General features: G+C 32.9%; 1 protein-coding gene and 1 pseudogene across 1 annotated transcript; both read left to right on the top strand.

The window, feature by feature from the left end:
* The first annotated feature begins 11665 nt into the window (after nt 1-11665).
* On the top strand, nt 11666-12551 carry LOC128170882 (olfactory receptor 2M7-like). The gene has a single exon (XM_052836639.1). The coding sequence runs from the start codon at nt 11666-11668 to the stop codon at nt 12506-12508; it is 843 nt and encodes a 280-aa protein (XP_052692599.1). The 3' UTR covers nt 12509-12551.
* Nucleotides 12552-12696: 145 nt separating this feature from the next.
* LOC128174284 (melanopsin-B-like) lies at nt 12697-13582 on the top strand (annotated as a pseudogene).
* The last annotated feature ends 1224 nt before the right edge of the window (nt 13583-14806 follow it).

The raw sequence follows: 14806 nt of genomic DNA on the forward strand, positions 1-14806 counted from the left end.
TTCCACAGATGATTAGACATGATCTTATTCTTTTATGTTTTTTAAATTGTTGACGTCATCACTTCCGGTACCGATTTATCGGTGATTTTGTAATTTTTCACAACTCAGTTTGTGCACACAAAACTCGAAAACAATAAGAAATATGATTACGAAATTTTCAGGATAAATAGACCATAGTTTAAAGTTGAGCCTATTGTATTTGTTTAACGCCAGTGGCACCAATTCTTGGAGCTCACCAATGCCCTAAAAAAGATGGGTTCGTACTTTGAATCAAAACTGTCATACGTTTTGATCTGTATCTTTTTATTAACCGGGTTTTCCGAAGGAAAAATCCGGTTATTAAAATGGTGAAAATGGCGGGCTGGCGGCTGCCAAAAGGGTACCCTCATTGTACGGATAACTCCTCCTACAGTTTTCAAGATAGGAAGTTGTTCTTTTGCAGATCAATTGTACATATATCAGAGGTGTGCATATTGCTAGGAATTTGAATTCCCATAATTTATGAAAAAAATACCAGCTTTTGAACTTAGTCATTTTTTGGCAAAATATTGCATATAGGGTACCCTCATTGTACGGATAACTCCTCCTACAGTTTTCAAGATAGGAAGTTGTTCTTTTGCAGATCAGTTGTACATATATCAGAGGTGTGCATATTGCTAGGATTTTGATTTCTGATAATTTATGAAAAAATACCAGCGTTTGAACTTAGTCATTGTTTGGCAAAATATTGCATATAGGGTACCCTCATCGTACGGATAACTCCTCCTACAGTTTTCAAGACAGGAAGTGGTTCTTTTGCAGATCAATTGTACATATATCAGAGGTGTGCATATTGCTAGGATTTTGATTTCTGATAATTTATGAAAAAATACCAGCGTTTGAACTTAGTCATTTTTTTGGCAACATATTGCATATAGGGTACCCTCATTTTACGGATAACTCCTCCTAAAGTTTTCAAGATAGGAAGTGGTTCTTTTGCAGATCAATTGTACATATATCAGAGGTGTGCATATTGCTAGGATTTTGATTTCCGATAATTCATGAAAAAAATACCAGCTTTTGAACTTAGTCATTTTTTTGGCACAATATTGTATATAGGGTACCCTCATTGTACGGATTACTCCTCGTACAGTTTTCAAGATAGGAAGTTGTTCTTTTGCAGATCAATTGTACATATATCAGAGGTGTGCATATTGCTAGGAGTTTGATTTCCGATAATTTATGAAAAAAGTACCAGCTTTTGAACTTAGTCATTTTTTGGCCAAATATTGCATATAGGGTACACCATTTCACTGGATATGGGTTGACATGGATTATGGATACAGTTCACATAAAAGAAAACCCGGTTTGCTCTCACATTGACAGCTTTTCACTTGTCAGTTGATATTTTGTTAAGACATATATAACAAAAGTGGTAGAGTATAATAAGTTCTTTCCAACGAAATCAAAAAAGGGGCTGACCCCATTTATAGGGGCCAAGAGACTCGTAAAGGTTATTACAAATAACTTAAAAACGATCAAGATGTTTAAAAGCATTATAGAAGTCTTTGATCATAACAATATATGTTTGAAAAATTCATTGCCACAGTCATTTTGACGTAATTAGGGATTTTTAGGGACAAAGTCCTGAACTTTTGACGCAATATATCCAGAGAAGGAGACATATTTTGTTAAGCATTGTAGTAGAGAAAATGTCTGCATTGATGATTCTAATCGATTCCACCAATCGAAACACCAATGTCTGTCCCGATTAAGAATCTACAGGGCTGGCCCCTATAATATTCAATCATTTTTATCTCAAAATTGAACAACATTTTAGATAGATGTAAAAACAAAAAAAATTAGTATTTGCGAGACCTTTCGTATGAAATCAGTAATAAGGGGCTGGTCCTTTTTTCTAGGGACCAAGAAACTCGTAAAGTCGATTACAAATAACTTAAAACCGATCAAGATTTTGTAATACATTATAGAAGCAAAGTTGTTGATCATAACAATATCCGTGTGAAAAAAAAATTGCCTTGCCCATTGATGACGTATTTAGGGATTTTTTTTCATTATCTGAAAGTGAAAAGGGGGGGGGGGTAATTCTGAAATTTTATCGGTATTTCATCGTATCATTTAAACAAAATCAGACGGAAGACCTACTTGTTACTCGTAACGAGATAATATCTAGTTATTATTTTTTCCCCACAAATTTTTTTGCACGCGATTTCTCGGAAACTATTTAACCGGTTTCAACCATGTTTTCACAGATGATCGAAAGTGATCTGAATTTATTTTGTTTTTAATATTTTTGCCGTCGTCAATTCCAGCACCGATTTATCACTGATTTTGTATATTTTACGACCCACTTGATCTCGACAAGCATAAGAGATATGAATATGAAATTTTTAGGATAGGTACATGTAGACCATGGTCTGAAGTTGTGCTATTGCTTTTTTACGCCAGTGGCGCCATTCTCTAGAGCTCGCGATGGCTCGAAAATTGGGTACGAATTTTGATTTCTTTCCCCTTTTTTGTCCACAAAATTTCTCCGAGATGGCTCGATAGATTTTCATAAAATTTGCAGGAATGATAGGGAAAAAATATCTCGAGGAGTTTCTTTCATTTTTTCCAAAATTCATTTCCTGTCATCCGTTTCCTGTCCCGCGACAAAAAGCTTGTGACATCGAGATCCTTAAAATGATTAGGATTTGAGCATTCAGACTTTGTAGGATTATAGACCTATAGTTATAGATGTCTTTAAACTATAAATTTTTGTTCCTCATAACTTCCGGTCGTCACCGTAAGCACTTCAATTTTTTTTTCGCCTTTAATTTATTTCACATAGAATTGAAATATAAATATTAATCCTTACATATGTCATATATCCGATATTAAATAAACAAAGTATTCTAATTCCGGTGAGACATCTTAATTATCCCAGACAGCCTTTTTTTAACAAATGTTTTACCCACGAGATCTCAGAAAGTGCAAATGATCAGGACACGAAACTTACATGGAAGATAGACATTTGATAGAAAATGCGTTTAATTGCTTTCATTTTGTCACCGTCACTTCCGATCCTCACCGGAAGGGTTCAAACAAATCAAGTTGTTTGAAAGTTTAACTGTTTTTCTTTGACAATTTTAATAAAATTGATAAACAATAAAAGTAAATTTGTTTAATGTTCAAGAAATGCTAACTTTCATTTTCACTGAGCATTTCTGTTTGTCCGTTTCCTGTCAAGAAACAAAAAATTGACTACACGATATCTCAAAAACGGTGACGACCTGAACAACCAAACTTTGTTGGATGATAGCCCTAAGTATATATCTGTGTTTACATTATTTTGTTTGATTCGTCGTAACTTCCGGTGGTCACCGGGAGCACCTAAAAATCATCATTATTTTCGTATTGTATTTAGTTTACATGGAATGAATATATCAGTAAAAATCCTATTTATGTTAACTATACAATGTAAAATAAGCAAAAATATTCTACTTCCGATGAAATATATCAAATATCTTAAGTAGCTTTCCTTTTTACAAATTTGATACCAGCGAGATTTTAGTCACTGTAAGTGATTGAGACACGAAACATTTATGAATGATAGTCAATTGATTGAAGATGTGTTTAACGGGTTTTTTTGTTTTTTGTCTACCGTTACTTTCGGTACTTACGGAAGGGTTAAAAAACAATTCATGTTTTTTAACAGACTTTCTTTTGTGTTTCATCTAGCCTGATAAACAATGATGTACAGTAGGCAAATGTACAAGAAATACCAGCTTTAATTTTCATTAATCATTTTCGTTCGTCGGTTTTCGGTCCCGAGACAAAAAACCTAGTTTCAACAGGATCTCAGATTTGGCAGAGAGTATCGGTATTACATCGTATCATATAAAACAAATCGGACGGAAGAATTACTCGTTACTCGTAACGATATTTAGTTTCTTTTTCTTTTTCTAAGTATTCTGCACACAGCAGTGAATTTTCTCTCCTCTCCCTGTAGCGTCTTTGCTTTTGCAGCTGCCGATAAAGGCATAGTGAGATTAAGTCAGCAAAATAAATTCAAATGAATTTCTTCCTGAGAGAGAGAGAGAGAGAGACAGACAGACAGACAGACAGACAGTTGTATTTAATTTCTGAGGTATGTTATCGTATTTGTCCACTCTGTTACCAAAACATGTTTAATAGTTTTGAAATGTGGATCAATTTATAAATATTTTAAGGAGTTTACCTTGTTACAAATTTTTAGAACTATCATTATAAATATATGGATATATTTTAAAATTCTGAAAGATGCATCGCTGTCACGTTTGTTGAGTAGTTTGTCCACTATGTTGCATTCTTCGTATACACTGTTACCAAAAGTACATTTTCATAGGAAATAGTTCAAATTCCAGCATATTACAACAAAATTTACATGCTTTAATAACTTACAAATTAAACTTTCAAAACTTAATTAATATTTTTGTTGGACATAAAAAAGTGTTTTCATATTAAAATTTCAACTTTACGTCCTGTTACTTAATATGTAACTACTGTTACAAATTTACTGGTAACATGAGTGACAGTAACAGGATGGACATATTTGATATAAACACCCCTGATCTAATATAATAGCCTCTTCTGGTGACATCATTAGATTTAAATCTTTTATGTGAATCCTAATTCATATTTTTGTTGAGTTAAATAAAGGAAATAAACAATAGTATGAATATAAAGAAGGTAGCATATAGGACATATGTATATCATACACCTCCAGTGAGACAAACTTACCCACCTTTTTGTCTGTTTTCTTCATCAAAATCAGGGCGCTTCAGAATTTGAGAAATTAGGAAATGATGTAACATTGAGGGTTATTGGAAGAGTTCCAGGAAAGGGCGATTAACTGTTATTTTTGTATTTTCATTTTGGTAACAGAAGTGACGAGAACTAATAGGACATACCTTTACCTTTATTTTATTCGGACAATAAAAATAATTGACTAAAGACATAAGGGATGAATAATGATTGCATTACTCTAAAGATGTATTAAATTAATACGAAATAAAGAATTGGGCAATTTTTACACCAATTTTATTTTTGTGTGTCTGTTTTAAGTAAGCTCCAAACAAATCGTGTTATTGTGACATGACTTGCCTGTTAGAATTTAATCAGACTACATGCAGTATTTCTTTCAAAACGCCAAGATAAATTATTTTAGGGTTGACTTATTATAGTATAATCTGCAACATCACTGGCAGAAATGTTATCCTTTTCCAGTTAAAGGACAGAAAAAACAGACATTTTTTTGAGAATGACCAATATAAAGGATACTAGCCCTGCTATAATAACCCACAACATCCCCACTCCTGTCGATAACCACCCTCAAGTCTGAGTATTAACCTTATATTACTGAACTTTTGTTTTTAAAGTGGCAAGACAGTTTTAATGACGATGGATCTTGGTCATGTAAATTGATAAAGGTTTCAGCAGAATATAACAGTGAGTCGGTATATTCATATCTTTAGTTACATTTTTTTTTAAATTTACAATTGAAGTTCAAGGTGCAACTTATATTGGTCATATGTTAAATAGGTGAAATGTTATTTTTCAACTGTTATCAATCATATTTTTATTAGAATATATTATGTCTTGATAAAAATTAATCAATAAAATTAACTTAAATTTTTAATTTACAGACGACGTAGGCAACTTATTTACCAGTTGTAGCAACAGAGCACAAATAGTTTAAACGGAAAACAAAAATCGATATTCATGTTAATGAAATTGTGCATCGGAACAATACATGTACACGGTAAAATGGCGAGAACATATGTTGTTATTGCTGCATCAATTTTCTTCTGCATTGGATTTATTGGAAATTTTTTCACCGTTTCAAACGCTTACAAACTACAGCGCCTTCAGATAATTTGTAATAAAAATGTTCCACCAACTGACCTAATGCAAATAAGCGGACATAAAAGCAACGCTAAGTTGTTTTTAAATTATAGCCAAAAATAATTAAATTCTACAGCAGGTAATTTTTATAATAATTAAGAATAACTGTCCTAGCAATACTCACACCTCTTATATATGTGAAATTGATCTGCAAAACATTTACTTACTATCTTGAAGACTATATTAAGAGTTTTCCGTACAATGCGGTACCCTATATGCAATATTTAGCCAAAAATGACTACGTTCAACAGCGGGTATTTTTTAAAATAAATTATCAAAAATCAAAATCCTAGCAATATGCACAATTCTGATGTATGTACTACTGATCTGCAAAGGAACAGTCATATCTTGAAAACTGTAGGAGGATTTATTCGATGGTTGTGCGATTGTACCCTCTGGCCCGAGGGTGATTGAGGGATATTACTATCATAGAAACCAAATGTCTAGAGGTTATAAAAACGTCGATATAACTAAAAGTCTTCAGCATATATAAACATCGTATAAATAATAACTCTATTGTAAAAAGAAACATTCCATTATTTTTATTCATACACATTTAAAAGTACATATTAAAATATCATAATACTTTCTAAAAAAATGATAATTTCTGAAGAATGATAATGCATGTGTTCACAAACGTTTTGGACACCCCTTGTACATGTACATATGTAAACACGATTATATGGAATTCATCCAAACTTGAAATAAAATTGAAAATAATATGATGAATGCATGTCTCGGGGTTTTAAAATACATTATATTGAAATTTATGATAAATAATCTGAAAAAAAAAATAGTGTATTTGATTAAAAAAACAAGCACGACTCTTGAAGAATAACTCTTGTATGCTATCTGAAATCAATATTTTAATTGCCGATTTGTACATATGAAACATTAAATTGATACGCCAAAACAGTGTTAATATTTACTGGAGTGGTTTTGGTATTTCAATTGGAACACGCTGCTATTGGTTTAAATGTTTTTTTTTTCTGTTGGTTAATTTAATTTAGGCCTGTTTAAGTAAATCACAGTATGCACAATATAGTTAGCGTTGTTGTTGAACATTGAAAACGTCTTCATTAATATGATATTTTTACAGACTTAATAGACACGTTAAGTGATAATTAAATATAAACTTAGTAGAGACGAATAACGGAATAATCGGTTATTTGCGATTCAAAAAACTGTCGGTTCGATTTAGCATGTTCTTCCCGGATTTCGATTCGATTCAGGTTTTTTTTTTTTATATTCTTAGATTAGTTATTGTTAATCACTCTCTGATTGGCTAGTCCGTTAAAGTAAACATTATACACGAAAATGGCAAGGTGTCTCCAAGGGGGAATAAGCTATATACAATTTGATGTGCAATGACACAAAGAGCAAGAATAAATTATATGGTTTAGAGATGAGGATCTCAGAAGTTAACAAAATATACAGTGTATCATCATTTCCTTTTTCATAAAATGGGGGGGGGGGGTTAAAGACAACACCTGGGGGTCATGTTCTTTACACCTTTTGATGCATCATAATGACATTAGAAGATATTTTGTATTTTCCTCTTTCATGTGATCAGAACAGTCCCATAAGCTCATACATGTAGCCTACATTGTATTTGATGCATTATAATACATTAAGAAAGAAATACTCATTCCTTCCTAATATTATAACTCATATAGAAATGATAAGTGTCTACATTGTCTTACTTACATCTAATACACACATTTAATAGGAAATTGTTTATTCAGGGTAGTATGGCTTAGTCTTATTTTAAATTACATTTAAAAAATTGTCAAATATGGATCTTGGAAACCCCACCTGCAAACAAACTAAAATACAAACTGTTCTCCTCCCTCCCCCTTAGTTGTCGAATGATCTATTAAAATCAAAATATAATTTGGGGTCTAAAAACTTTTATAAAGTGGTAAAAAATGTTATTCTTAAAAAGAATTACATTACACCTTGCATATTTGACAAATGATCTATTGAGATATAATCAGAGGTCATATTTCTACCTTGGGATCAATAACTAGTATTCATTGACAAGTTAAAATTAATAACAAAAAATGATTCAAATTATAAATGTTTATACTCAACATTCACACCCCCCCTAACCTGGTTCTAAAGATTCAGTATTCTTAATACATTCTTTACACCATTTGATGCATCATAATGACATTAGAAGATATTTTGTAGTTTCCTCTTTCATGTGGTCAGAACAGTTGATGCATTATAATACATTAAGAAAGAAATACGCCTTTGTTCCTTCCTATTAAAACTCATATAAAATGATAACTTTTTACAATTACTTACATGTAATACACAAATTTAATACGAAATTGTATAAGTCTGACAAATGAAAAATTAACTTTTGCAATTAAAATGACATAAACTTTAAAAATGCGATAGGATAGGTAACGATGATAAGCTTATTTTAAGATTAAACGAAGATGATACAGTATGCTGTCAAAGGGAGATCACTTATTTAGAAAGTGAAAGTAATACATATGTATGCTGGCGTCTCAATATATTGTCCTACTACATGTATTATGCTTACCTATATTTGTCAACATCATAATGATAATTCAATTAAAGCACAATAATGAATTCCTTTAGCTGTTCATCACAAAAGAAATGTGTATTCATGTTAACTAATACTTTTCTGCATATGGAAAACGCATACATGTAAGTATACACCACGTGAAATCCATCTAATCGAAAAGCTGGGTAAAACTAGTATCCGCTAATGAGACCTGCAGACTTGCGTTGTGTACGTAACTTCAGACAAAGATTAGATATTTGTAACGTGCATGTATTTTTGTGACCTATTCTTCAAAACCCCTCAACCCCTTGCACTATTTTATTAGGTAAATAACAGCTTTATGGTGGTGAAAGACACCTGCATGTTGTGATGTATACTTCCTATTGAAATAAACAATAATGTATACATATAATATCTAACCAAAAAATAATGTCACCTAACATTGAAGCGCAATGGGTTTGAGCGTTTACATGTACATGTCTGTAAGAGCATTGGGGTCCAAGGTGTATTTTTGGTAATTTTAATATGTTTTACGGTGCGACCGTTGGGGCGAGCGCAGCAGGTGATCAAAAATGAATTATGATAAATCAATAAAAATAAAAGTAGTGACGTAAAGTAAATGAAGAATGCAAAATAAAATAAATATACCAATTTTCCAGTAAATTTTTATTATTCATAATTCATAAGATTTTTTATTTATTTATATACCAATCTGATTAAAATCAGATTTTAATAACGCTCCGAAATGAAATTCTGATAGTCGCTGAACAAAGTGTAGCGACATCAGAATTTGTCGGAGCGGATCAAAAATCTGATTTTGATTCTGATTTTGATCAGATTTTTTATATACTGGTCGCACGACAGTATAGAATTTATCTCAGATAAAATGTTGTTGAATAATAAAGATTTTATCATAATGTTTTAACATAATATTTCCTCTTTTCTTGCAGCAGACATTTTTCTTAAACAAATAAAAATTGACTTATCACAGAATCCCCCCTCCCACGTTAAAAAGAAATCAAATTTACGTATAAAAAAATTTGTTGATCACATGAGGAAAATGGATCCCCCGGTAGCATGTAATACCGTAAATAGTAGTGAAAATAAAGACACTTTTGAGCAGCTAAAGAGCTAAAGCCATACCACGCACTCCCCATTCCTCACCCCGATTAGAATTTTCCTGATTTTGAGAATTTTATTTTTCTTTTTGCTTGTGAAGATTTTTTGAATGATGTTGCCACGCCCCATTTAAACAAACGTTCCTGGAAATTACCGTAAATACAGTGAATAAAATAAATGTGGGCATTCATCCAAATGAGAGCAAGTTACAGCTGTTTCCTATCTCTGAAGAAATGTCTCGATTCGTTAGCTCTGCAAGATTTTGAGAAGATTTTGGTATTTATATTTCAGCAGATTTACAATAACTACTTAGAGTTGTTTCCCCTTATTGTGACGTCAAAGTTCACGTCGGTCAAGTGTAGTCTGTCTTTTTGAAAACACACTAGAAAAAACTACGCGAAAAATATTGATTGTTTACTTAAAAAGAATGATGTTCTGGAAATTACACAATTTATCTGTTTCTCAAAAGTTTTACTTTGATTCTCGCGAGATGTTATCCAGTCTAGTGAGATCGGCCGACATTGAGGAATTGCATTGTGGGTCGAAATTTACTGACTCCGAAAAATTCTGTCGGATCAATGTGCAAGAAATCCATTGTGACGTCACTCGAAAGGACGATAACTCCGTTAGTCTTAAAAGAAATGGAAATTGGCGTTGTGTTATTTACAATGCATGTACATAGTCTTTTATCTTGTTCTCGTGAGAGTGCATGTGAAATGGGAAACCATAATTACAGGGAACTACTGGGACGATTAAAACAAGGCATTACTGGTCCGATTTACTGACGCCAAAAAAATCCGTTGAATGAATGTGCAAATAGTCCGAATGTTCTATTCACACACGCCTTGCCGGTAGAGCTCGCTTCGCGCCGGCGCTGCGCGCCGGCGAGCTGCGCTCGCTACTATTGATATAAATTAATTTTCATGAGGGGGGGGGGGGGTTGTGCCCCTCACTCCCAACCTTCTCTAAATATATGCACACGATGATGTACATGTAGGTACACAGAAGCAAATCTAAAGACGGCAACCGCCACGGGGAGGGGGTATAATTTAATTTTTAATTTTGTTTGTTTTATTATATAGACCATTATACCTTATAGGACATGCATTGTTAAGATTATTGATTAACTGAAAATTCAATGCAAACAGTTCAACCTCAAATTGCACATAAAGTGCTGCTCATGTGTATTACCATATAGGAAGTGGTCTCATCCTTCAGTTATGAAAATTATAATTTTTAAATGTATTACCGGAGTTTGCATGTGGCCTTCATTTTTAATTAAACTGGTACAAAACAGTGTTATTTAGGGGCAAACAAATGGTGCGGGTATTACTGTCTAATGACAGCATCTAGTTTTTTTTTTGTTTTGATTGTTTATTATTTTGACAAAGTATAAACGATCGTTTATTTACTTTGTAGCGTATAAGTTGACCTCATATTTGGTGTACTGGAAATTGTCTGATAACAGTGTGTTAGATAATGAAAGCTTTATATATATGCTCATACATTTCTCTCTTTGAAGAGTATACAAAGAGACACTGTTAGGTTCTCTTCAACCATGTCACGTGACGTACATGTTAATTTTAAACCGGATGGAGATAGAGAAAAAGATTCTAACCCCACTATCATCACCCACAAAACCCATATCCTCTTAGCAGTACGCAATCTAATGTGTGAATATTAACGTCATATTGATGTACTTCTCTTTAAAGATTCTCATTGAGAACTGGGTTGAGTGGCAAGACAATTTTGATGTCGTTGGGTCCTGGTCATACACATTTAAGAAAGTAGACTTATCCTAGTATACTAGTGAGTGAAATATTCATTTATTTTCTAACAGTTTGTTTAAATTTACAATAGATGTTCAATGTGTATTTTTTTTTTGGTCGGACGTTAAAGAGATGAGATATTACTTTCCTTCCGATATCAGTCGTATTTACATTAGAATATACTACGCGTTTATGATATAACTATATCGTAATTTACAGACAACATAGGAAACATATACTGATACTAGCAGTATTGCAGAAACAAGTTTGATATTCGTTTTAGGTAAACTGCATCAGGAAAACACGCAGTACAATGGCCAATACGTATGTTGTTATTGCTGCATCAGTTCTTGTCTGCATTGGATTATTTGGAAATTCTATCACCGTGTGTTTTGTTGCTGTATCCAAACGGCTGCACACTCCAACATACGTCCTGATTGGTTGCCTAGCAGTGTCTGACGTACTCGCCTCCGTGACGCGATATGTTAAGATATTTGACAGATATGTTTTTAAAGAATATTCACATGCTTGTATATATGTGATATTCACCTTTTTATTTCTTCACTCGGCATTTTTCCATATGGTGTTAGTATCATATGTACGTTTTGTTTTCATTACAAATCCTCTTCGCAGTTTGAATCTGACTTGTAAACGAATTTTGTGGATGTCTTTAGCCGTTTGGATAATCTCTGTTGTCGTTTCCATCGGATACGGAACATTTAAAGTGCTAGATTTAATGCAAATGATCTCTTCCGAAACAGCAGTTTCAGCTGAGGTTGGGTTTGTCATGTATGTTTGTGGATTTCCATTTATAATTGTAGTGGTTTTCAATGTTCAAAAGCTGTATTATCTGTATAACCAAACAGCTAATGTTCGACGAACCAGAATAGCAAATTTGATGTCTGTGATGTTTTCGATTATCATTGTAATTTATCTCCTTAGCACAATATATCCTTTAATTTACGTAATTGAATTTGGATTGTTAAAGTGTTCACTTAGTGATATACACAAAGACTTAGTTCATGATATGTTTTCTTTTTCGTTGCTTGTCAATACTTGTTTGAATCCTTTGATATATTTCATGTTTTCACCCCCTGTTTTAAGAGTTCTATCCCGATTAAAAAATGTTGTAATTATGGCACAGATCGTCGCATAAGCAATCCTAGATCGTGTCCGCAAGTGAAATGGGTTGGTGAACTATTTTTTACCTTAACCACCTGATGTCACTTCTCTCTGGTTTTTGTGACTTACGTCATGAAAAAAAATCGTTTTCGTTCTAAAAAAGTTGGACAAAAATTGATACTCATTTTGGTAAAATTGTGCATCGGGAAAACACGCAGTACAATGGCAAATACATATATTTTTATTGTTCTGCATTGGATTAATTGGAAATTCTATCACCGTGTGTTTTGTTGCTGTATCCAAACGGCTACACACTCCAACATACGTCCTGATTGGATGCCTAGCAGTGTCTGACGTACTCGCCTCTGTGACGCGATATGTACAGATATTTGAAAAATCTTTTTTTAAAGAATATTCACATTTACGTATATATGTGATATTCACCTTTTTATTTCTTCACTCGGCATTTTTCCATATGGTGTAAGTATCATATGTACGTTTTGTTTTCATTACAAATCTTCTCCACAGTTTGACTCTGACATGTAAACGAATTTTGTGGATGTCTTTTGCCGTTTGGATAAGCTCTGTTGTCGTTTCCATCGGATACGGAACATTTATAGTGCTAGATTTAATGAAAATGATCTCTTTCGAAACAGCAGTTTTAGCCGAGGTTGGGTTTAGCGTGTATGTTTGTGGATTACCATTTATTATTGTAGTTGTTTTCAATGTTCGAAAGCTGTATTATCTGTATAACCAAACAGCTTCTGTTCGACGAACCAGAATAGCAAATTCGATGTCGTTGATGTTTTGGATAATTATCGTGATTTATCTCCTAAGCACAATATATCCTTTATTTTACACAATCGACTATGCCGTGTTAAAAGACATGCCACTTCTAAATAGAAAATTATACCTAGTCCATGAAATGTTTAATTTTTCATTGCTTGTTAATAGTTGTTTGAATCCTTTAATATGTTTCATGTTTTCACCCCCTGTTTTAAGACTCCTATCCCGATTAAGAACATATTGTAATCATGGATCAGATCCACGTATGAGCAATTCTGGGGACCTATTCACAATAAGTTGTACGTCTACGAGTACACTTTAAACTTACGACAAGCGTACGTTTACGTTTTAGGGGTTATTCACCAGACGGAACCCCCCACCCACCCCCCCCCCCTCTCACTAGATCCGTACATAATTTGTAGTACGCTTATTACATTACATACTGATATTAAATCAGGTATGCTTATGTTTTACTGATTTAATGCATTTGTAGGAATAAAAGAAAACGCCTTTATTATAAAATAATTTTCGTTTACTGATTCGACATACCCGGAATTGATGGCGCATGATATATCTCTATTCCTATAGGTAAGGTTTGTAATGATGCTAATTTTGCTTCATATAAGATTAAGAAAAATAAATTCCAGCCACCATTAATATATTTTGCAACACGGGATACAAAAGGAGCTCTGGCACTGTCCGTTCATGATAAACCATAGCGCGTTATCGAATAGGAGTTTCTTCTCTTTATTTTGCTTATGAAAAAAATAAGGTAGAACCGCCATACTTTAACTAAAACATATCAGTTATAGACTTACGTCAAGCTGTCGTAAAATAATAACGTTGTTGTACGTCTGTTACAGTCGTAAGTGCGTCTAAGTTCTTGGTTACCGACAATCCTCATGCGCAGTAGGCATTGTGGAGAAATGACGTCACGCTGTATTTTCGCGCATTTACATTTGCGCAATTTTTTAGCGCCTTTGAACACATCCATATATAACGAAGTTACTTCTTTTCTTCGTATGCACCCATTCTAATGTATGTGTGTTTGCCATTGTCGACAGAAAGAAAATCCACATGTGCCTGACGTTAAAAATATTTCGTATCATTATAAAATAATCCCATGTTTTATAAAAACATTATATTTTACTGGGAATAATCTTGTTATTAAAAGAAATATTTTTAACGTCAGACGACTGTGAGAACATCTTATTTATGTATGAAATTTATTTCATGTTATAAACTTCAAAAAAATCTACTACATAATTTTTTTGTAATAAAACGTGGCATACTGAAAATACTGTCCAAAAATACGTTCAGTTTATCGCTACATGTACATTCTAAATATGCCGGTGTTTTGTTGTTGTTTTTTTTGTCTGTTTCAGCGATAATATCGTTACTAGAGTTATCACCCACGTCGGCGTGTCCATTAATAATTTTCCTTTCGATATTGTGAATTTTTTGAAAGGTCGTCTGAAGAATAAATGTAATATTTTTTTATTTTTTTTTTCTGAAGAAAATCAACAAGAATTTATTTAGGTAATGA

The sequence above is a fragment of the Crassostrea angulata genome, chromosome 2 (assembly GCF_025612915.1).
Source record: "Crassostrea angulata isolate pt1a10 chromosome 2, ASM2561291v2, whole genome shotgun sequence".
Classification (NCBI taxonomy): Eukaryota; Metazoa; Mollusca; class Bivalvia; order Ostreida; family Ostreidae; genus Magallana; species Magallana angulata.